Here is a 23699-nt window from a genome sequence, read left to right as displayed (position 1 = left end):
TGCTCCATCTGCGTGGTGCAAAATGCTGAATTTATCTGCAAGTTCAAATTTGTCTAAAAATTCTGAAGGAATGGGCAGATCTTTGGACAAATGAGGTATTGTCTGCACACACGCAAACAGAAGAGAACTGACATAAACATCATTTTATGCAGCCTCAGTGAACTGACAGAAATTCAGAAATGTGCTCGTGCCCACACTAGATCTAATCTGCACTGCCAGAAGATCACAGCCAAAGAAAATTGGGACTATTTGCCACCATTTGATGATGCAGGAGAGAGAACTCTCTCTACACTGTGCTTTGTTCTCTGAAGACAAGCAGTGAGATGCAAGAATATGCTGCATTTCAACACCTGTCTTCCCCAGCCAGTGAGTGCAGCCAAACTGGAACAGCCAGCAAACCCTCACAATTCACTCTGACTCCTGCTTGGCTGGAGGGAGAGAGGAAATGGCCACCAGACCATGACTAAGAAAGCCTGAGTCACTAGTCAGTGGTAAGTCCTCTTCCCACACTTTCAGTAAAGCCTCACAGATTTACTCCCAGCCTTATACTGGACTTGCAGACCAGAGCTTAACATCATCTGTCACGCTCAAAAGCATCCAGAGACAGTTCACCTCTGTACAAAGGAGCTGTTTTTAGATGACAGACATATATTGCCCCTGATTTCTGATGACCTTTTACAGCGTAAAGTGTACACTGTAAACTCAGTACACTTGTTCGTATTTCAGACACATAAAACAAGACACAAATTGAAATCTTGGTTTATATGTGTTACCAAGCCTCCTCCCTTGGCTTGCCTTTCCTTTGGAAATGCCCTGAGCTCTAATAGCTGTCTGACTTGGTATCAAATTACACCTGAAGTTGTAGACACATAATTAAATCAATATATGATACAACCCACATGCTACTGAGGGGACCCTAGACTTTCGGGTTGAGCACAAGATTTAAAGCCAGGAACTCACAACTGATCTCAGTTTGACTTCTGACTTGTCTGTTATTATCTTTGTCTCGTACTTCACAAGGCAATTGTAAGATTTATTCTGTTAATGTCGGTGTGTGCTTTGAAGACATAAAGTGCTATCTAAGTGCCAAGTATTATTACTTATTCAGTAGTCTTGTTTCCTACATTAGCTGCACTTGTGCAAAGCATTCCTAGCTTTTCAGTCAATTTTGCTAGTTTGGTTTCCTTTGCCTCTTTCATTTTTCATGAAACACTTGCTTGGCAGAAGTTTTGGATCAGGGTGGTCCACATCCAGCAGCAGGAAGGTCATCCCTTGCACTTGGATGAGTCGTAGCGTATTTACAGCCACACCACAGAACCCTGCTCAAAAGAAATCTTTGCAAGGCAGTGCTCAGAACAAGAACAGCTATTGGTATCTTAGAATTTGTCTTCCCTAATGTTATTCAGAGTATAAAAACCTTATACAGAGATGAGGTAAAAGCTTTGTGTAGCCAGGCATTATTTGGTGATGTTCCAAAACACCTCTGCTCACCTGTGAGCTGCAACACAAAGCTTTTCTTCACTGTTTGGCTATATTATTTCTGTTCACTTTGGAATAAACAGCATCAAAGGATCTAACAAAATTTCTGCTCACACACTTAATGTGTTTTAATTTTCCTCCTCTAGACTATCATCTTATTGCCTCAGCCATTTTTCTGCTACTATTTACAGGGGGGTTTGTGCTAGAGGCTTTAGAAGTTACTTTGTTTTAGCACTAACTCATTCGCTTTCTAAATTCAGTGTTTACATTAGTCAGCATCTAAATATAAAATTTATTTGACTAACTGCTTAATGGCCTATGAAAAAATTGTTTAAACCCCATACATTAGTAGAGCTGCAAAAGAACACACATCACTCCATTCTGATCTTTACACAGGTATTTATTTAGATAGATAGATATATATATATAATGAAAACAAATATCTTTCACGTCACTGCTGTGCTCCCTTTAGCTTCCCAAAGCGTGATGCAAAAGGAGCTGTTCTATCAAGAGCAGTTGTCAAAATGACATAGATGAAGTTTTCACTTTTAAAGTACTTAATCACTTCCTCCACATTAATGAATATGAATTGTTATACAGAACAATAAAGACTTTGTAATTAGGTAATATGGTTAAAATGTGGGTTTCCAGAATAAAAACCCTAATATATGACTGAAATATGCAATTAAGTCATCAGCAACTTTTTACTGAAGTGTTCCTTTCCCACTTCAAGTTCATCTTTCCCTTCCTTCTCTGGTTTGCTTGGCAGTTTCTGATGTTTTGTGTCAAAAAATAAAAGTTAAAAAATGGCCTACCTCTCACAGAGTGTACAAGAACTCCTTAAAGACACCATGATGGAGAGAGAATAGTTACCTCTATTATGGGGGAGTCAGGCACTCCCATTTGTGTTCCTTAGGACTGTTTATTCCAAGAGAACACAAAGACACAGACTTGAGTGTGTCCTATAGAAATGGACGTGACTCACATAAGTATATACCAGACAGTGAAAACCACTAATTGGTTTACTCATTGTCCCAAAGCAGAGTAAAAAATGCAGTCGATTTTCTTGAGAAAGTCATGTACTCAAACCACCATCAGGACTTCCAAGAAGCTCAAGAAATGGCACTGGATGCTATAAATCAATGACCAAAAATTCCCTGAATCAATACTAAGAGTTTGTCTCGGTCATCTTTCTGAAAACAATGTGCTCCTTTGGCAGTGACATGGAACCACTCATGTGCAATGCTACCTGCCATCATGTCCTCCTTAGCACTGCAAGGATTATTCTTTCCAGGTGAGTCACTGTCCTTAGAGGGTTGTCAGCCTCTTTCACTCAGAAACAGGTTCTTAAATATTCCAGTAGAATTTATCGCATGTCAGTCAAGTCTGTAATCGCACGGTTAAAGGAATTCAAGTCAACTGTGTGCCTGCTCCCGTTCTGATGTCTTTCTCCTCACGAGAAACGAAGAGAAAGTAGCTGTGGAGAATTACTCCAGAGACAACAGGAGCCAAGAGCCACCGGTTCAAACAGAGGCAAATTAGTCTCGTATCTCACTGTGAAGCGACACTGTTTCCCAAGTTCTTGAAGGTGCAAGGATGAACATCGCATATACGGGCATGTTGTGCAAAGCACCATTTCTACAACTGGCCTCCACCTCCACTGCAGCGCTGGGATCTGCACATCTCACTCCCTGGTTTGCAGGGGATGGCTTCCAACAAGTCCTGCAAGGGCTGTGGTGCAGAGTGCAGCTGTTTGCCTGTGGAAGTGCCCTGTGCAACCTCCTCTGAATACAAAGTGCGTGGGCACATCTCCCCAGTTTGAGCACAGCCCTCAGTGTTCTTTTAAAACCCCAACCAACGTGGAGGTGCCCGTTTTTTGAACATTTACCATCCCTTTCCAAGTCAGTGACCTGTGCAGCCTGGCTGCATGTCCAGTGCCTGAACCCCCACCTGAGAGCTGAATCAGACCAACCATAACATGCTGTGGTCCCCAGCATATACCAATAATTCCTCACCCAGAACAAGGAAGACTATATAAAAATTTTGGGAAGTTATCTGGGAAAGGAGACATCTGTGTTGTATTCCCTGCTCAGTTAACTGCTTTGTGCAAAGCACAACCACCTTACCTTGAGGGACTGAGATGCTTAACAGCAAATACACTGTAAAACTGATCTCTGTGTCATAGAAGAACTTCAGTCATAGAAACCGAGTCCCACCTATCCCAGGCAAGCTTTTCAACCACAGAGCTACTGATAAATCAGCACTGTGCTACTCTCTCAGCCTTCTGAGTCTCACAAATGAGACACACAGGAAATACATATATTTTACATCCTTTTTGCCAGATGTCTAGTGGCTTTGTGCTTCAGAATCTGGGTGAAACGTGTGCATGCTCGGCAAGGGCAACATAAACATCTGTGAGCCTAGGATTTTGTGCTCCCCACATGATAGGCTGACATCATGTATAGTGAAGTGAAAACAGTGTGAGGACTGCACACCACGTCCTCAGTTGCATTGATACAACTGCATGTAAGGCAAGGCTGTAAACCAGATTACTGAGGCTGTGACCATTTAAAAAAACCCCAACATCGCAAAAGCCAAATAACCAAATAACCAAAGTCACACAGCAAACTAGTTCACCCTTTTCTGGAGTAATTTGCAACTGCATTACTTTGAAAACTCAGCTTACAACACAGCATGAAAAACACTTCCAACAGCACACCTGAAGGAGCAGCAAATTTGGCTGTAAAGGACAGGAACAGGAAAAACTCCTAAAGCCAGTTTTGCACTTGAATTCACTATACTGTGTAACTAATTTCCTCATATAAAACTAAGTACTGGGGTCAAGTTTATGAGCATTGTTACTGCTTGATCTTAGATAAAACCTGCCAGGGCCTGACAAGATCATCTGCTTTATTTTCTTTCTTTTAAAACACGTCACCAGTCGAAAAAAAAAGGATACTAAATGGATACTAAAGCTAGGATTTAAAACTACTGTGCCAAATCACTTGCTCCAAATGCTACAAGTATACAAATCAAACAAAATTCAACTTGAATTTGAGGTTCTCACCAGCTCTGAAAATCTGTCCCTCAATGCATGTGTGTAGGGCACCAATAAATTCTTATTTTTACACCTACCCACGAAGAAAAAGCAAGAGACTGAAATAAGAAAACTACTGCATATATTCAGATGGATAAGTATGTTGTAAAATGAATAACTAGGCAAGGAAAATCATTAACAATAGAGCCATCTGCTGTATTTCAAAAAAACTACACCAGCAAAAATTCCGAAAATGGTAAAATAACCTGAATTTTTCACTACTCCATGTTATGAAAAGTGATCATAATGATTAGCACATCAGTTTAAATGACAGGAAATGTGTATTTCTTACACCTCTTCTAATTAAAAGCAATATTTAGTGGCATAGTACTGATCCTCTAGATGATACTAATTGACATTGTAGCTGAGCATATTAAAAGCCTCAAACGCTTTCCATTCCATTTGAATCAGATAAGCACAGTATTGTGTATAGTGACAGTGAGGTCAGCAGCAAGTTGAATATTTAAATACTGACAACACTTGCTTTACAATAAGAATTCCTGGTACAAAGAGTTTATAGTAGAAAAAAAATCAACACAAAAATGAGGGGAAGTTTAAAACACAGATTAACCCAAGGGGTTCTTAGTATATCTTTCAACTTACAGAAATGAACTTGAAGTCCCTTCTTTCAAGCATGGTGGAAAAAGCAAGTGCCTAGAAGCAAATTCCCAGTTTTGGATCTTAAAGATAGCATTAAAACACAAATCCAAAGCCGTGGGTAAACTAGGAAAAATTGTACCAGCACAACCCCAAAGCAGCAGAGACAATATACTGCTGTAAATCTGGGTGCTATAGCTATGCAAAAAGGTAACCCCTACAAAGTATACATAGTCCCTAAAAACTCTATCCTGTTCATGGGAACGTGTTTCTCAGCTGAAAGGTTCAGAATAAAAGACAGACAGACTCTAAGCATCAGGTTTGATGTAATCGAGTTTTCAAAGACAGGGAAGACAACACCTTTTGAAGTGTCAATTAACTGCTAGTAGTGAGAGTCACTGCTTTTGAGTGTGCCAGTTAAAACCTGTTATAAACTAGCCCATCCCGGTGCCTGCTGGAGCCTGTGGTGTTCTTCCCTTCACTGCATTTCCCATAGAGTTGGTTTCCCAAACCTCTCAGAGGTGGTCAGAAGAAGTGACCATAAACCAAAAATGAGAGCTGTCAGCATCAATCTTCACAGGGAAGCTCCCCTTGCATTTAAAATAAGCTGACATGGCATCACCCAACATCATATCTGTAGGTCACCACAACTGCCTCAATAAGTGTACCTGCCCCAAATGTATGTGTCTTTATTAAATATACCAAGGATCAGATGTTTGACAACAAATATTACTTGTTCCTACAAATCCTGTCATTCAGCAGTTTTAAGCGTTATTTAACATTTCATTCCGTTTTTGTAGGTTATACAAAACAAGTGACACTTCATCATTACACCTGCAACTTCAGTAATTGCTACACAAGAGTTTTTTCTACTTTCGACAAAACTAAACTTCCACAACTAGAATTTTTAAAGCGTCATAAATAATATAGCAAAGACTTTCTTAGCTTGAAAAGAAAACCACATATATTTACCTGCCATCATAGCAATCATACTGGCTTTGTAGACATTAGCTAGGGACCCCAATTCACCTGTTGCCAAGATTGTTTTCATGTGAGCTTCTCCACAGGCCTTACGGCACTGACGTATCTCCTCGTAGAGACCTGTGGATAAAAGCACAGGAAAATGATAAAAGTTGCCTGAGAGACATTTCAAGTATGGCTGTAATTTCCACTTCTGGATTAATTTCCAATCTTATAATTAGTCATAGCACTCAAGAACTTCAGTTTTGCAAGTTCAATAAATTACGTGACTGGAGGTAATTAACAATGCCACGCATTTACTTAATAGCTATTAATGTCAGTTCTCTCAAAACTACAAATGTGCACTGTATGCCAAATACTCAAACACATCAGGAGTAAAAAATGCTATGATAGTAAAGATTGATTTTAAACCAGCTTTTCCAGCAATAAATATGATAGTACATTGAATCAGTAGTCAGAGATGGTTACGTTTTTCCACGTACATCACTCTCTCCCTTTCACCCACATTTGCCAAAGTATTCCATTTAAAAGACACCAAAGGTGTGATCAAGTCATATAATCACAAACATTAGTGCCACCTGAGATGCCATAACATATCCCCTTGGCTTCCAGCTGCCACTTCTGGATGATCCACATCTCCCTTTGGTTTCCTACGGTTCTCCCCAGTACCACAGAACCAGCTCAGGAAGTCTGATTATGGAACTCAACGTCTGTGTTTAGGCATCTGAATACCACATTAAGCTTCTTAGAAATAAGAATTTCCTGAATTTCCTGAAAAAAATCAACACAGTGTGCTAACATCCCTGCAGAGGGGAGACCAAGGCCTGGGATCACACCTCAAGGACCAGCAAATTCACATGGATCTGTGACCGGGAGGGCAGCCCAGCATTTGGCTGTTCAGGGATGTTGTCCAGACCACCCCCCTCACAAACTCCTGCTTTCAGATTTACAAAGTGTCACGGCCAAAGAGGCATGCTTAACTTTCTAACAGTTTTATATCTTCACATACTCAGTAAGGACTGGAATAAATTTGGACATAACCAACTATAAAAAGGCCAGAACTTGTGAACCCGGTCAGGTAACGCAACATGGGGAGCACAGTGAAACCCTCCCATCCTTTCCAGCAACATTCGCCAGTGCTCCCACAAAAGTTTATACGTAGGGAGATGAAAAGAGTTAGAAATTAATGAAACAGAGCTGTCAGAAGTTGGCCACTTGGAGATGTGTAAGAGTCCTCCTGTGTGGGGAGAAAAGCAGTTCTTCCAGTGTACAGGCACCACTTCTGGAAGTCGATTTTTTTTAAAAAAAAAAAAAGCAAAATAAGCGAACGGGATCCTTTGAGACAGAGTCCTTTTACAAGCACATAATCAAAAACTTCTTTGGTAGAAGGCTAAAATACAGCTTTAAATAAGTCTTGCTAAAGCAGTCCAGACTATAAAGACTAATTTTTTTCAGCAATACTTCTTTTTTTCCCCCTCAATCCTTCAGTGATACCTGAAAATATACGGCTGGACCTCCCTCCACTCACGACGCTGCCGCAGCCGACTGATGCCACTGGCACATCAGGTGTCCAGGGCTGGAATTGCTAGGGTGGCCCTCTGAGACACACTGCACACATCAGCAGACAACTGGCTAATGCACTTAGCAAGTCCCTTTATAGACACCAGGCTTCACCTTGTTTCTTACTGTGTACCAAAGGTGTGAATTAATCAGTACTAGCATGCAGTCTAACATGTTTTATTGATCAATTGATGATGCTCCAGAAACCTACATCAAATCGAGACTCAAAAAGGAAACACAAAGGACCTGTGCTATTTTTTCGTGCATTTAATAACCCTGCTCGTGTTAGATCCAAACACAACCTCTTTTTGTGAAGTGACTCTATCCTGAAGCTTTTGAAAAGCCAGAGAAAGCAGCTTTCTTGTTCTTCTAGTTTCGGTAACAAGAGGAAAAGTTTTCTCTACCTTCAAGACACGCCACCAAAAACGTCAAAATAAAATCAACAAAACGTACATTTAGGCTGGATTCCATGAAAAAGGAATTATACCCTCACAGCTGTTGTTCACTGGAGTTAGTGCTGCAGCTACAGCACCCTGCCTATAGTTGGAAGGTGCTTTTACATGCAATTAGCGTCAAGCTCGTTGGAACAGCCTCGCTGCCTGACAGCTCTCATCATCCCACGGACAGGAGCAACTGAGGAGCTTCAATCAGCCGTGTCTGTCGGGTGAGCTGAGGTGGTGGAAGAGTGGGCATGCTTTAATGGGGCAGGTGTGTAGGGAAGGAATGCTGTGTTTTATTCAGAGACCAATTATTGCAGACATCAGCTGGCATTCATAGGACGTTTCCAGCCCCACAGTAAAAGCACAAATAGAAACGCAACTATGGCTGGGACGGAGAAAATTAACCAGAGCACCCCAGTCCCGGTGCAAGCCAGAACTCCTTTGATACACAACAAGTGCAAAAACTCCTACTCCTTTCAAAAATAAAAAGAGAAGTTTCGGTGCTCAGTCAGATTTAAATCAAGGCACAAATGATGGGATTATCCTGAAACTTCCTGGTAAATGTCTAAAGTATGGGTGGAGTTAAAAATGTACTCAGTGTTTCAAGGGGTCCTGGGGTTCCTGTGGGACAGTCTGTGCTGCCAGGAAGTCCATCACTTAACTATTCAGCTCCTCCAAGCTGGGCAGGAAAAGGATCAAAGCTTCTGGGATACAATTCTGGGAATATCTGTGACATGTGCAGAACACCAACAACTGACACAGCAGACACAACTTCTCTGGCTAGCAGTAGTGGCACAAAGATTTTGGTAAACTCCAGAGGCATATTTTCAACTGTGAGCTAAGACCACCAAGAAGAGGTTGTAAGAGAGTTTTCTTTTGACTGCTAAAAACAAAGAAAATAAAATCAGAAAGCTCTCAAAGCAAATGGCCAGTAGTGTGCAGCATCTTGAACAAAGCACCAGCATTATCCATTCTAAAAGAGGTCTAAACCTTAACCACAAGGGAAAAAAAAAAACCCAAAACCCAACAAACCCACAAAAAACCTCCCAAAACAAGCCAACCTATATAGAATATACCTGGAGGCAGATGCTCATTGATATAGTCTGTAGTAGCTTTACTGACTTTGCTGTTAAAATGGATGTGACATAAAAACTCCTCTATATTGCAGCACTTACTTAAGATACCTGACACCTTTCATGAACTTCAGATCTGCTTTTACTGGATGCATTTATAGAAGTCAGAAAAATTCAGATTTTGTGGGAAAAAAAATGTTTTCATAGCTGTGATTTTAATTTCACTGTTATAAAACATTAAGTGTTGGAAGATGTCTTTTTTGTAGTTTTCCTAAAATTACAAATATTCAGTACACTATATTGAATTTTAGCAGATATTAAATACATTATAAAAAAATATTCTTTCTCCTACACATTTGTCAAGCAAACATCCCTGACAATTTCTGCTGGCTATAATCTGCATTAGATTTTCTAGATGGTCTTTTACTTTGGTCTAATACATTAGTCTTAAATATCACAAAATAAAGTGGATAATCCAAATCTCCTACAAAGGAAATGAAAATATTAAGGGGGAAAAAACCTCACTGCTTAATTTTTTATGGAATAGCTCTTCTCCAAAAAGGTGGTGATAAAACCAATTCTTTTTTAAATTCAATTTATTTGGTGTTTTTATCTAGTCAGTCACATTGACTGATGCTAAGGGTAGAAACTGAGACAAGGAGGGAAGATGTTTTGATTTCTGTTAGACCAAAAGATCAAGGTAATTGTGATGGGAAACTGGAAAATGAGCTGGAATCCCTTCTGTCTGGCATGTTAATGGCAGGTTTGTTAACAAAATGACAAGCACAAGGCTATCAGCTCAACACAGCTCTCTCAGTTCTGCTCTCAGTCACATATGTGCAACTCCAGGCTCCAGTGATTCATATGGAACTGGAAACAGAGCTCGGCTTCAGGAGCCTGAGCTGCTGCTGACAATGTAAGACAGAAATTGTGCAACTGGACTTTAAGATCCCAAGTCAGCTTGCACAGCTAGAAACACTAAATCCAACCATAATGTTTCTGAACAACATGGGGTCTTTTCCAAGTCTCTAGAGCAGAGAGTGTATTTTCTCTGCACTGTTTACAAAGCATGTAGCACAAAATGGGATCTCAATCCCTGAACAAAGCCTCTAAACTCACAGCTGAATAATTATTAACAGATTTGAAAGGTAGTTTTCATGAGGTTATATCTAATGTATGCATGGATGCAGCCACACTCAAACTTGTTACAGTATAGCTGGTTTTTTCCCCTTTTCTAATAGGAAAATTCAATTGACATAGAGCAAATGATGGATTAACAATACTGTTACAGCCACTGACAATGTACTATGTCCAGGTGTTTCCTAAAAACTGTGGAATTAGAAGTAACACTACAGCACCCCAGACAACTTCAGAAGGTACAGAAAATCCAACATATTGATAAGAGGGGAAAAAAAGAATAATAAATAAATCCAGTTTCTTTCAACAATATTTTGGTCAACTTGATCACTCCTTACATAAAGACTCCACATTCTATGCCTAAAGGAAGTATCTAAATTGAGATTTTTAAGCTTAATCCATACTTTGTCAAGTGACACAAGATAATGGTTGAGTAAACTACTTTAAAGTAGTATTGGTTTAAAAGCTACAAGGTTGTAAAAGGTACGTAAATTCATAAACTTAGATCTCATTTCATGTTATTTTCTAATGTAATTTAGCTGTCCAGTGAAGCTGCTTTCATATTCAGCAATATTAGAAAGACCTTAACAATTACTTCACAAAGATGTAGAAAATACCATCTGAGTATGAAGCTCATAAAGAGCTTCAGCAATATTCAAAAACTGCTTTAAAATAACTTGACATAATTGGACATACACTAAAATATTTAATAACCAAACAAGACTTTGAAGAGAATCACAAAGCAACACTATTCTATCACGGTGACCCCAATTATTGCTCAGGCTAGAAGAAAAGCTACAAATGAACAGTAAGATGAAGCACTCTACCACACACATTTTTGTCAATAACTTCTGAAGTTGTGAAGACTGGCAGCACGAGAAAATACCAATAAAAATACATTTATTAGAGTTAGAAGCATAAGCAGAGGTTCTGTTATAACTACAAGGCAGCTTTAACTGATGAAGCACCTTGAACACAGGCACGGTTATAGCACTAGACTCCTCAATTTTATGTAATATAGGAATTCAGCCTAAAAAGACTTCTTCATCCCTCCTTCTAGATTTCTTAGAAGTACTTTATACAGGTTGAGTATCAGATCTAATCATGAGATAGAGGTGAAAACCTGCATGTTCACACAGATAACATACAACTCTTAAAAGCTAAACAGGAAGTCAAAAGACTAGATTTTCACCAAAATACTGAGATCACCTAATGAGGTTTGGTGTTTTTCTTCTGGATGGGAAGGTCAGATATTGTAATTTTTCAATTTGTGGCATCATTATCTGGATGGCAACTAAATTCTCTTCCTGAGGTAGTTTTTTTCGAAGACCATGTAAATGTGTGTCACAAATAGATTCACACTGATGAACAAACTTACAGAAAACATTTGGAAATAATTTGAATTCTGCTCCCAGGTGAAAAAAAATATATAAGCAGCTGCCAAAATCAGGATGGCTTTCAACCTTATCATGACTTCAGCTCTGGATAAAAGAATATGCATACCAAACTAAAAGTTTACTTATTTAGTAAACTGACAGCTTTATATCACATCCATCATTGCTATGTCTGTGTACTCCTACCCTGTAATTTGTGACCACAAAAACCAATTCATCTCCCACGTAGAAAAACCTAACAATGTATGTCCAGTTCATTTCAGTCACCAATACAAACTCTCTCTCTGAATCTAGCCCTGTATTCCTCTTCTGAGTTCTCCTTCATGTAATCCCAGGCAACAGAACCCCGAGCCTGCACACGGCTTTTGTGTACTAAATATCTGATCTCTGCTCTGTGCAACTTGCACTTAACAGTGGTTTGTACCATGAAATTCAAAGCATGATAACCACAGTCATGTCAGAAATTGCTACATGAAGTTATGTCTGAAGAAATTGTTTCTTCAGACATAACTGCAATTCTGCTCAACTTCAACTTAGTGGTCTTTTTTGGGTCTTAGTGACAGATCACTGTCCAGCTCACTTTGCACCCAAAGAACACTAATACGTGTTCCCAGCAGACTGCAGCTCCTGGAGGGGTATCTGCTTTGTAGACCATGGTGTAGACCCTAACAAAGATACAGCACAGGAAGGTGTATGCATAGTCTTGCTACCAACTGGTAAAGCTCTTGGTCCATCATGCTGCCTTATTTAAAACCTCTCAATCATCCAGTCTCCATGTTCCGGCAATTTCTGAGGCCATACCTGAATTTACAAATAGCCACTCTGAAAGAAACAAATGTCTGCAGCAATGCACATCCTGCAGAATTCAAAACGTTTGTAAAGCTGCATAGATTTAAGAGCAGAAGGATGAAGATAGTAAATACTGTAAAAGAGGTCAAAAGATTACAGCAAATGAAACCAGGATATCAGCCCTGAAGATACAGATGCAGAAACCTGGATTTTTTGGTTCAATTCTAACTGCTAATTGAAGGAAGGCCAAAATCAGAAAATATGATGTATTAGCAAGATGACTGTATTTCCTTAACTAAATTCAGGTACCAGAGGTCCATTATGAAGTCGTCCAACCAACTAGGGTATTATGGCACTGCATTATACAACTAAATGGAAAATTCATTCCAAGACAATGATGTGTTTACCTTCACGTGGAAATTAGTTATAGGAGCACTGTCAGCACTTAAGGCAAACCATTCACAGTACATTAAGGAGGCAATTAGAGCAAAAACCATCTTCAGCATTATTGTTCTTACTAATTAGTAGTAGTCTACAGACACCAGAATATCAATAATAATATGAACAGTCAATTTGTACCCTCAATTTTCAGGAGAAAGAAAACAACTAAAATACATGTTTTTGTCAAGAATTGAAACATGTATATTTAACAAGGTATCATCTACATTAACAGCCCCTTGGGCTTTCTACAAAACTGTTCAAATAATTAGGCTTTCACTCGCTATCTTTTTAACTCTTTGCACAAAATCTTCTAAAGGCACAGAAGGAATAGACCTGAATTTTCAAAGCACATTCCACATGTCCAGCCTGACACGACTTTCAACAGCATTCTTTTAAAAAAAAAAATGCAACCCTCTGTCAAGAATTAGTTAAACAGGTTTTATTTAGCTCAGAGCCCCAGATTATCAGCAACTATTGGGGGAGGGACCATTTTCTTCAAGAACTGACGTGGTGATTTGGGGAAGACACAAAGACAGCATGTGCATATGGAGAGGTTTAGGGTCCTTACCAAAGGGTGGGGACTTACCTTCCCACTGGCCAGTCAGCACCAGACTCCTGCTAATGACAATGTCAATCTCTCTGGCACCATATTCCACAGCCAGCTTTATTTCAGCCAGTTTGGTTTCTAGAGGAGTTTGTCCAGATGGAAACCCAGCAGCCACTAGCATGAAAGGGGATGCAGGTAGAGGGAAGAAATGTTTTAGACATGTTTTTAAGGTTTTATAAATTAACCACAAGATTGCATATACCTCTAATACACCAAAAAGTTTGAAAGCTATTTTTTTTATCCCTACCATGATTCAAAAAAATCTAAAGGCACTTCATCCTTCATCCTACCCCCTCTTCACCCACAAGAAGCATTAGTTCTACCCTCAAAATCCAGTGTCCAGCAAGACACTAAGTGCATCTTGTGAAAAGATCTTTCACATCTTACAATTTTTCCAGAGCAGCCTACATAAAAAGCAAAATATCTATTGCCTCCAGCAGAACTAAGCAAACAAGAAGTGAACTCAGATATGAAGAAATACATACATTTTTAATTCTCTCCAATTCTTTTAAGCAGTATCTCAAGTTAAATCATAGTAATACTGTTTAACAGCTAAATCACGATACAGCAAAAATTGCTCTCAATGAGATCTACTTAGGATTATGTTTATGATGTTTAAGTACAAAACCCAAAGGTAATTTTGGAAATGGAAAAAACAATGGCTTTTTCAGAGATTGTCTTTCTCTGACATATAAATGCATTTAGTATATATTTTTCCCACACACAACAATGAAACAAAAAAAAAAAACCTCACCAGAAAACATGGGTCTTAGCATTAAACACCCAATCTAACTTCAAAGTTAGCCCCTGCTTTGAGCAAGAGGTGGCATCCAGAGCTCCCTTCCAACCTGCATAATTCTTTGATTCTACTTCTTGCTTATTGTGGATTCAGGACTTGTCTCTCCTGTGTGGTGACTGGAGAAGAGCTGGCACTGTCAGAGAATTGTATGTAAAGGCTCTGAACCTGCAGGCTGCCCAGCAGGCAACAACCCTCAGCTCTGCACAGATTTAGGATGTGCTGGTTTGGGCTGGGATAGAGTTATCCTCACAGGAGCTGGTACGGGATTGTGTTTTGGATTTGTTCTGGAAACAGTGTTGGTATTACAGGGATGTTTTGGCTGCTGCTGGGAAGGGCTTGCACAGAGTCAAGGTCTTTTCTGCCTCTCACCCCACCCCACCAGCGAGTGGGCTGGGGGTGCCCAAAAAAACTGGGAGGAGACACAGCCAGGACAACAGACCCCAACTGCCCAAAGGGATATGCATTCCACATGGCATCATATCCAGCATATAAATTAGGTTTAAATTTGGCTGGGGGTTACTGCTTGTGGTGAGCAACTGTTTTACGTTTGTGTCACTTGTCTCACTTGTGTTTTCTTGCTCTTTTTTTTTTTGTTGTTGTTTTCCTTTTCATTGCATTTATTACCATTAGTATTATTAATTATATTTTATTTGAATTATGAAACTGTTCTTATCTGAACCCAGAGATTTTCTCACTTTTACCCTTCCAATTCTCTTTCCCTCCCCATCCTGGGAGGGGGTGTGTGAGCGAGCAGCTCTGTTGCTTAGTTGCTGGCTACGGTTAAACTTGAGATAGGATTACACTTAAAAGCCAAACAACTGATAGAGAAAATAAACTTTATATTAGAACTCCTATTATTATCATCATCATCTTCATCTACTAAGTGTACACTGATACTTGTCCAGCACACTATCTCAATTTCTTCTATTCAGGCGAGGAAAACACTGATATACTTTAAAGACCTTTTTGAAGAGCTTCCAGCAAAACAGACTTGGCATTCCTGATAAGCTTGAAGTTGAAAGAAAACAAAAGATTAGACCAGAAGAAAATCCTCCCCTCCATTCCCATCCTTCCACCTGTTACCTTTTCACCTTACTCCCTGACAAAGAAGCAAGCCCAAACTTCTGGATTTTTCCACATATTTTATAACATCAAAATATTTAATTGTATATTTTTGAATAAAGCTTACCTGAAGCTACTGGTATGTTACAGCCAGCAGCCTTTAGGGCATTAACAGCATCGGTGACCCTTGCAGGATATACACAGACTGCTCCAACAGTAATGCCTGCAAAAGCCACAGTTCACTTTTTCAGACACAGAATTCTGCCTTCTCCAGTGCAGTCCATATTATGAGCACGTGTGCATTGTTCTCATGTCCCACTTCTGCACTCTCACAAGGGTCTTAAGCACCTGTACCAGGGATGTCTGTTCTATTGCTCAAATTGTTCAGGTAATTCTCCCTCTTGTTTCCTCCCTCGTGTTCCTTCACCTGACCCTCGGAACAAGTCTACATCAGCAGGAGTTAGAACTCCAAGATATTTATTGACAGATTCACAGTTTAATGCCAACATGTACAGTTAAGACATGCTTTATCAGCAAATTACTGCAAGACAAACTGTTCTTACTTGTTGAGTCAGACTGAGGCCAGCAGCAACTGAGCAGTCTTTATGTTAATGCAGTCCTACTGCATTTCTAGTTAAAATGCTATTCTCTACAAGTCTCAGATAATTGACCTCATATTTAATACTTCCACTGTCTGAAGAGTCCATAAATCCAAATTTAAAAAAGAGAACAGTCTTTGATACTTTATGTATATGGCTTATACCAGAGGCCTGGTTCCCCTTTGATTCTACACCACATGACTTTAATCAGTGGACCAAAGCCATTTCTGAAAACTGAAAAATAATGAGGAAATGAAGACATTTTCTCGACAAAATACACACAACGAAAGCTCCCATACCCTTATCGTGCATGTCCAAGGCTTTGAGCAGATCCTCTCTGATAGGATGCTTTGCTTTAAAACACAGTCTTTGAACATTTGAAGGAGTGTCATCGCCTGAAAGAGTGGTGAGGTCTATGCAGGTGACAGCTTTCAGCAGCCAAGCAGCCTACAAAGGGAGCAAAACAAGGAATATAGTACTTCCACTTCCAAAGCCAAACTGACTCAGAAGATGCAGGAATCGGAAGCATGGTACTCACTCTGACAATGAGGAAATGTAGAGAATAAGATAGAGGATATACAGATAATGGCTTATGATAGACAGGGTTGGCAGATATTTATTCATGTCTTGAGCAGTATCTAATGATACAGAAAAGATTTGGAATCAAAAGTCCACTCTGAGAACCAAAGGATCAAATTCCAATTTTTGGTGCAAAAGCTAACTACCAAACGGGGCTCTGTAAGAATCAGACATTTTTATCCGGAAAAAAAAAAGCATCTTGTTTCTGTAAGACAAAGATAAAACCCACCTATGTGAGATACCTCACTGCCATAATATGCTTTGTGCTACACAGTATGTCTGTATCTTTTAAGGGTTGTATGCACAAGAAATTATACACATGCTTCAAGAGAAGCACAGGTTTGCAATCGACAGCACACAGAGGAGTTTACACATCAGCAATTTGCACACTTGCATGTTTGCATGCTTATCCTGCTGTGAAACATGGAATTGGGGGGGTTAAGAACCCAAGCTTCTTCAAACTTAGGGTCTAGACTCCAGATGTTTCCACCTTCTTTTGTGTGAATCAGGAATAAAAAACCAATTCTGTAATTATTTGGTGCAAAGTTAAAAATCAAAAGCAAGAGCTAAGTGACAAGGCTAAAGCACTCTTTATATGAAAACGCTACAGAATTTTAATCAAAGAAAGGAACAGAAGCAGAATTTAAAATTTTATGAGCTTTTTTGCTGAACAAAAGTTGAGCTTAATAGATTATTTTGAAATATCTGTTGAAGGTCTTCCAGCAAATGCTCATTTACAGTGATGGCTTCACTAAAAGCTGACATCTCTTTCTGGGCACTTGTACAAGGGGAGAGTTTGCAACAGCAAAGTCCATAAAGCCCCTCTGCTCTGTGACACAATTTGTCAGTGCAGGCAGCTAAGCTTGTTTCTGCATGAAGGTATTACTCTGCAAATCTTCCACGGCTGGCCTGCCTACAAAACTTTCACACTTCGCTGATGGGAGTCTCCTTTCAGCACCTGCAGTAAATGTGACACTGAAACCTGCTCTGGGGTGACTCAACAGAGTAATGAACCATCACTGGCCTCTGTCAGTCTAAGCCTGACTGCTTTCTAACTGATTTCTCCTTTCACCCTCTAATACTTCAAAGGGGTTTTTCACTTTAAATGGTTTTGTGTTTCTTCTACTTGGATTTTTTTTTATCCTTCATTCCAGGGAATTTTTGTCTCATCTCTTATGACATGAATCATAAACTGATCAAGACAGATGTAGTCAGGGAGTTCCAATAACTTTGGGGGTTTTTTAAAGGGTTTTCCAAGTGTGTATTTTGGGAAATGGGCTGCACAATTTGAATCTGTGATGCTCCTTACATTCAAACATGCAAAGGTTCAAAATCATCTCTGAAATAAATAGCACGTGACTATCCTGCAATGACAGTGTTCAAATACAGGAGAGATGCTTCTGACATTCTTCAAAGTAAAACCTTGTTGAAGTACCAATGTTTCTACACAGGAGGGTGGAGAAGTGTTAGTAATAAACATTTCTCCTCCAGCTGTGTTGTGGGAGTGACACTAAATCCCTTTCTTCCAAATGATTCTTTGTAATGAAAGCCTGTGGCTCTCTCTGTTAGTTATATAGTAAGTGTGGTCAGATCAGACTTTCTTTTTACATTAATGCACCTGCAGTATCTGAGGATAGCCAAGATTATGAAATACCCTCTCAATTTTCTCCCTGACACTACTTCCCAACTCAGAACCACTGGACTCTGTTACTTTTTGGTAACTTTTTATGCACAAGAAACTTTTAAAAAATGCTGAGCTGGTGTCTAACTTTCCTCAGTTTATGTCCATTTTTAAATTTAATCATAACACACAAAGCACAAACTTTCAGGATGGAAAAACAGGCAGGAAGATTTTTTTTCTATCACCTCCCAGTAGGATCTTACAGCTACATCAAATTATCCCCAAACTGTCATCCCCAAGATCTGTGCTCGTTGTGAACACAGCTTCAGCCACTCCAGAATGGCTGCAAAACACGCTGGGCTCAGGATGTCGACTATTTTGAGTAAATTTTTCAAGAATTAAATGTAATTAAATGATTCTTGCTTTGTTTTATTATGTCCCACTGTTAAGACTGATCCTTCACTGACTCCTTCCTCCTACTTCCAGGTTTTCAGTTACTGCTGCACACAAACCACTTGTTTAGTGAGCAGTGGGGAGGAATCTCATGAATCTTCTCACGGAACAGCTGTTTGGTGAACAAATAATCAGTTTTTTGGACATCAGCTATAACCCAGTGGTTGGGAGCTCACTGGGAGCTCCAGCTCTGCTGCACAGCATTTCTCAGACCTCGCCCTGCCAAACCACTCAGAGCATCCTGCAGCCAGTTCTGCTTGGCATTCCCCTCTCAGCACTTCCCATCCTGCCACTGAGGGGGCAGAAGCCAGCACGTGGCTGTGCCTCACCTGTCCTGCACTGCAGAACACATCAGCTTACATTGGTGACTGAGTGGCTCTGTGTAATGAATAAACTGGAGAAACCAAAATGCACACCAGGCCAGCATCTGTCAATTCTGCCAGGAGGGCAGCAACCAGCAGAGGTTGAGGATAACTGCCAAGACACTCTAAATGTGTGTTCAATGAATTCAAGTCAGCTCCGAAGAGAAGTTCATTTGCACCACTGGCTTTAGTGATGCTTTACATGAACTTATCTTATAGTAAGATGGAAAATAACCCACCATTTACCTTATCTCAGCAGTTGAAAAGTCAGTCCCCCTAATATTAGTGGGCTCCTTCCCCCCTCGAAATGCCACAGCCAGTCAGTATTTTTTTTTTTAATTTTAGGTAAAAACTAGTTAAGCAATGAAATCACACACGTTGGGAATGTTTAAGTAAAGAAAAATCATCCAGGTAGGTCAAACTTGACAGGGACCACGATCATATCTTACAGCTTTAAAATTAAAAAAAAAAATAAGACGGCAGCATGCAGAGAAGTCTGTCTGGGAAACAGAATAAATGTGGTGGGATAGTAATGTACAATTTAATCCACTCATGAATAAAGATGACTTAAATCCATTTGCGGTTTTGCCACTCATGAGTTATAAGGTTTTTAACTTGTTTGGATAAATGCGTCACCTTATTCCATCCCATCATCATCAAATACAAATTATTAAAATAAGACATGGACAAGCACATCTTTTAAGTTTACATGTATCTTGAAAAAAATTCAATATTACAGCCTGGAGAGGGAGAGCGACTGCTTTAAAAATACAGGAACAGAATGCATAAAAGAGCACTTACTTGCCAATTACCTTTCAAAGTTTTCCATTTTTTAATTTGTTCTGCATGCCTCACAACTGCAGGTCGATTCACATACACTTTTGAGATCCAGCCAAGTTCTGGGAGGAAAAACAAAAAAAAAAGGTCTCATCTAATTCTGTGTTCTTATACTATACGGTGTGGTACTTTAGAAGAAAGTTGTAGCTTGATTTAGAACCTCTGAAGAGCATGTTGTGCTTTCATGTCCTTTTAGGGACTTGTGTACTTATCACCAGTCCAAAACAGCATTAACTTCTGCTAGAGTATGATCTGTGAACTGGATGTTTCACACAGCATGTTTTGTTTGCCATTACAACTGAATTAACTTAGTGCTGATGAGAGAGACATTGTGTTGCCAGTCCTGGACTAAGAAGTTTATTATACAAGTAGCAGGAAAAAAACCCACCCACAAAACAGCCTTCTGCCTTTGCTTGCTGATTTACTTTATTATTGTGAATAAACAGTAACACTTATTCAGCCCTTTGCTTGTCTGCTGGGTCCCAGGATACAACAGCATTTTTTGCGTGTGTGAACCTTTGTTTACAGAAGCTGTACCCCACACGCTTAAAAAAAACCCTGAACAAACTCACTCATAACAAAGCATTTAGGTTGTTATTGTCTGGAGCTAATGTTACTGAATTTGCTACTAGAGCCTGATTAACTGCAGGTTTCTAAAAGTAACTGAATTCTGGGCAACACACCCTTCTGGAAGCAGCCCGAGAAGTGCTCACCTTGCCAAGCACCTGGGAGGACTCAGGGCAACACCTTCGACGTGTGAAGTCCTTCAGGTGCCCATTGAAGGGAGACAACTCACAATTTCAATGAGGTTCAGTATCCATGAACAATAACCCAAAGAGAAGCAGAGGCTCAACATTTACTAAAGAAATGAAACCGCCTAGAACCAGGAGAACCACGTACTGGACTCTGCTTAATGAAGGCTAACAAAGGGTAGCTGACTGAAAAAGGAGAACTGAGGGTTTCAGGCTCTTGAATCTTTAAATTTTTGCTTAGTATGATAAACCAAAAGTGTAAATTTTTAATATTAATATACACAAACTGCTCATGGGAGTACACAGGAAAAAGAAATCGGAATATCTTTAAAATCTCTCATATCCCAAAACACAGACTTTTTTTTTTAAATACTAATCATAGAAGCATTCCATGAAAATACTCTGAAAACAACATCAACAATCATTAACCACCAATCATCAGCAAATCACCCCCATCAATCATCAAATATCATCATCAGTTGAGGTCAGAACTGGGACATGGGCATAGATACTAGGAGATAATAATTCTGGGTGACTGACTTTATTAAGAGCATGTTATCTCTATGAATCTTCTTTACCACTGCATTAAATTTGCATTTCCCTCGAGCATATTGATTTAAAAAAAGGTTTAAAACTTAAAAAAAAAAAGCTGATAGCCAAAATCACTAATTTGGTACAGAAATCTTACCCTTGATAGCTTTAATGGCCAAAAAAAAGTAGAAAACTAATATAACTAGCCAAAGTATGTGTAAATAAAAGCTCATTTTCCTAGACTTACAAAAAGCCGCAGAGAAACCAATTTAGGGTAAAGATGACTCACTGGAAATGCAGGACAAGAGCATTGATAGCTAAATAAAATCTTGTTCTGAGCACAGTAAGCTACTGTGTTACCACTTTCCTGTTACTACATGCAAGATATTAATGAGTGGTGTCTACAAGGTCAAAATGTTGGCTAAAAGCAGAAAAAGTAAATCAATGACGGAATTTCAAAGGAATCCTAAAGAATTTATGGATTTCTTTAGAATTTAGCATCAGACCCACTGCATAGCAACAAGGAAAAGGAGTGGTTTGCAACTTTGCAAACCAGGTGAACAACAAACTCTTTGTTACTTCTTATCTACGTTTTCAAAGCTACAGGTTGATCCATTCTGCCCCAAAAGCAGGAAGCTCAGCTGACATGTGGAAAGCAGGTGAAAAAAGCTATTGCTACAAAAGCTATGGCTGGAATTTTCCTCCTTTTTGCCTATCAATAAATATATTTATTGATACTATACAGACAGCTGAAACATAGACTAGTGAAACCTCTGCATCCCCTGCAGTTGCCTTGAGCTTGAAGTTCCTGCAGTGCCCATACACCACTTCCCATGGGGCCACTACAGGGAATACTAACCAACCAACTAACTAACTAAATAGATAAATAAATACATACATACACAAATAAATGAGTACATACATAAAAGTAGGAAACACGAACTCTGTGTTATGATTCTCCTTCTATGTGCCAAGTACTTAGGTAGTATCATTTAATCATAATGCCATTTATTATTATAGCTCTTGAGCCCTACTGGGTGCACAGTAACATTTCAGCCCCTTGGGAAAACGTGATAAAATCAAAGAAAAAAATTTAGATGAAGAAAATCAGCTTCTCATTCTCTAATAAGGATCCTTTCAGTTAGCCTATTCTTTCTACATTACTAAAGACAACCAATAAACACAACTAACAATTAATTTAGAAAAAATTCCAGCCTTCTGTAGAAGAGTTTAGGAGAATATGAAGACAGTGTCCAGTCTGCTGCATAGGGAAAATTCAAATTTGAGATGAAAATTTAAATGAAAGAACATAAATTTCCCCCATGAGGTTAACTCTGCATTAGTCATTATTTGCAGAGGATTCAGGATTCATCATGTGCTGGATTGGGTAGAAACATATACAGAGCTGTTGTATCTACCCCACTTGACTTCTGTGCTACTCAGAAGGTCTGAGGAATCTTTTCAGAACACAGAGCACTGCACACTAGATTACCTTAAAGGAAAAAGTATTATGACATTTGGAGAAAGAAAAGGAAAAAAAAAAAAAAAAGAAAAAGTAAACCAGTGGAAGAAAAGATGTGGAAGAAGTGAAATAAGTTACTACTTTTGCTTTGACCAAAGTTACCTGTGAAAATTACCAAATATCAGCTGATCAGCAATATCTGACCAAATGTTCTTTGGAAATATGATTAAATTCATTGGCTTAAGCCCCTTTCACTGTGTAACACATTTTACCTTCTGTTTTCAGTAAGTCAAGGCTAACCACGAAGGTAACTCACACATGGTAACTCAGTAATGTCTAATATCTAATTTTGGTGCCTGAAACACAAATTTCCTTGAACGATCATAGAATTTGGACCTCCAAGTATTTTTCTGAATGTGGGATCTCTAACCACTGTGCACAGCAAAGGCAGAAAAGTTTAAAAAAAAATAATTTTACAAAATCAGAACTCCATCCTTTTTGTACTTCCTAATGTGAGACAGTATGTGGCCTACTAGAGGAAACAAAATGGTGTCATAGAAATTGCACAGCACAAGGAAGGACAAAGGTTCTGGTAATATGCAGCAGCAGATGGAGACTTCCATCTAACACAGACCTTTTATTCAAGCCCATTTCTACATTAATTAAAGCAATGGGCAAGTGAAAACAAATATGTCTCAGTGTAATCATCTCAAAATAGACTTTCAAAGTTTGCCATGTGAGGTCTCATCAAATCTTTAGATGTAAGTATCTCTATTCAGCAAAACCAATCACAATTCCAGCATTTTTTTTCCATTAAAAATCAGAATAAAACCATTATTTGAAATAGAACTGACTGCCTTTGGATTCTTGCCCTCCCTCACTCCCCCAAGCTTTATGATTTAGTATCTGGCTAAGGAAAACTATATTTAATTAGGCTCATTAACCTTGCAGTGTGAACACGTCTTTTTTTTTTTTTTTAAATAAGTCATCTGCTAGTCATCTGCACAGTCATGTGGCTTCAGGGATAAAAGTAATTAAAGCAGTTAC

The 23699-nt window shown here is 39.1% G+C and overlaps 1 protein-coding gene across 1 annotated transcript in view; it reads right to left on the bottom strand.

Annotated features, from left to right (window-relative positions):
• DERA (deoxyribose-phosphate aldolase) overlaps positions 1-23699 on the bottom strand; it is a 53708-nt gene that overhangs the window by 24199 nt on the left and 5810 nt on the right. Inside the window, exons 2-6 of the mRNA XM_027662830.1 lie at positions 19872-19969; positions 16355-16502; positions 15584-15679; positions 13575-13709; positions 6146-6274 (exon numbers count right to left, since the gene is read on the bottom strand). Coding sequence (XP_027518631.1) covers positions 6146-6274; positions 13575-13709; positions 15584-15679; positions 16355-16502; positions 19872-19969 — 606 coding nt within the window. The remainder of the gene's footprint in view (positions 1-6145; positions 6275-13574; positions 13710-15583; positions 15680-16354; positions 16503-19871; positions 19970-23699) is intronic.

This window comes from Corapipo altera, unplaced genomic scaffold (genome assembly GCF_003945725.1).
Source record: "Corapipo altera isolate COAL_440 unplaced genomic scaffold, ASM394572v1 1, whole genome shotgun sequence".
NCBI classification, from domain to species: domain Eukaryota; kingdom Metazoa; phylum Chordata; class Aves; order Passeriformes; family Pipridae; genus Corapipo; species Corapipo altera.
Note: the sequence above shows the minus strand (reverse complement) of the source record. Positions and strands in the feature narration are given on the sequence as shown.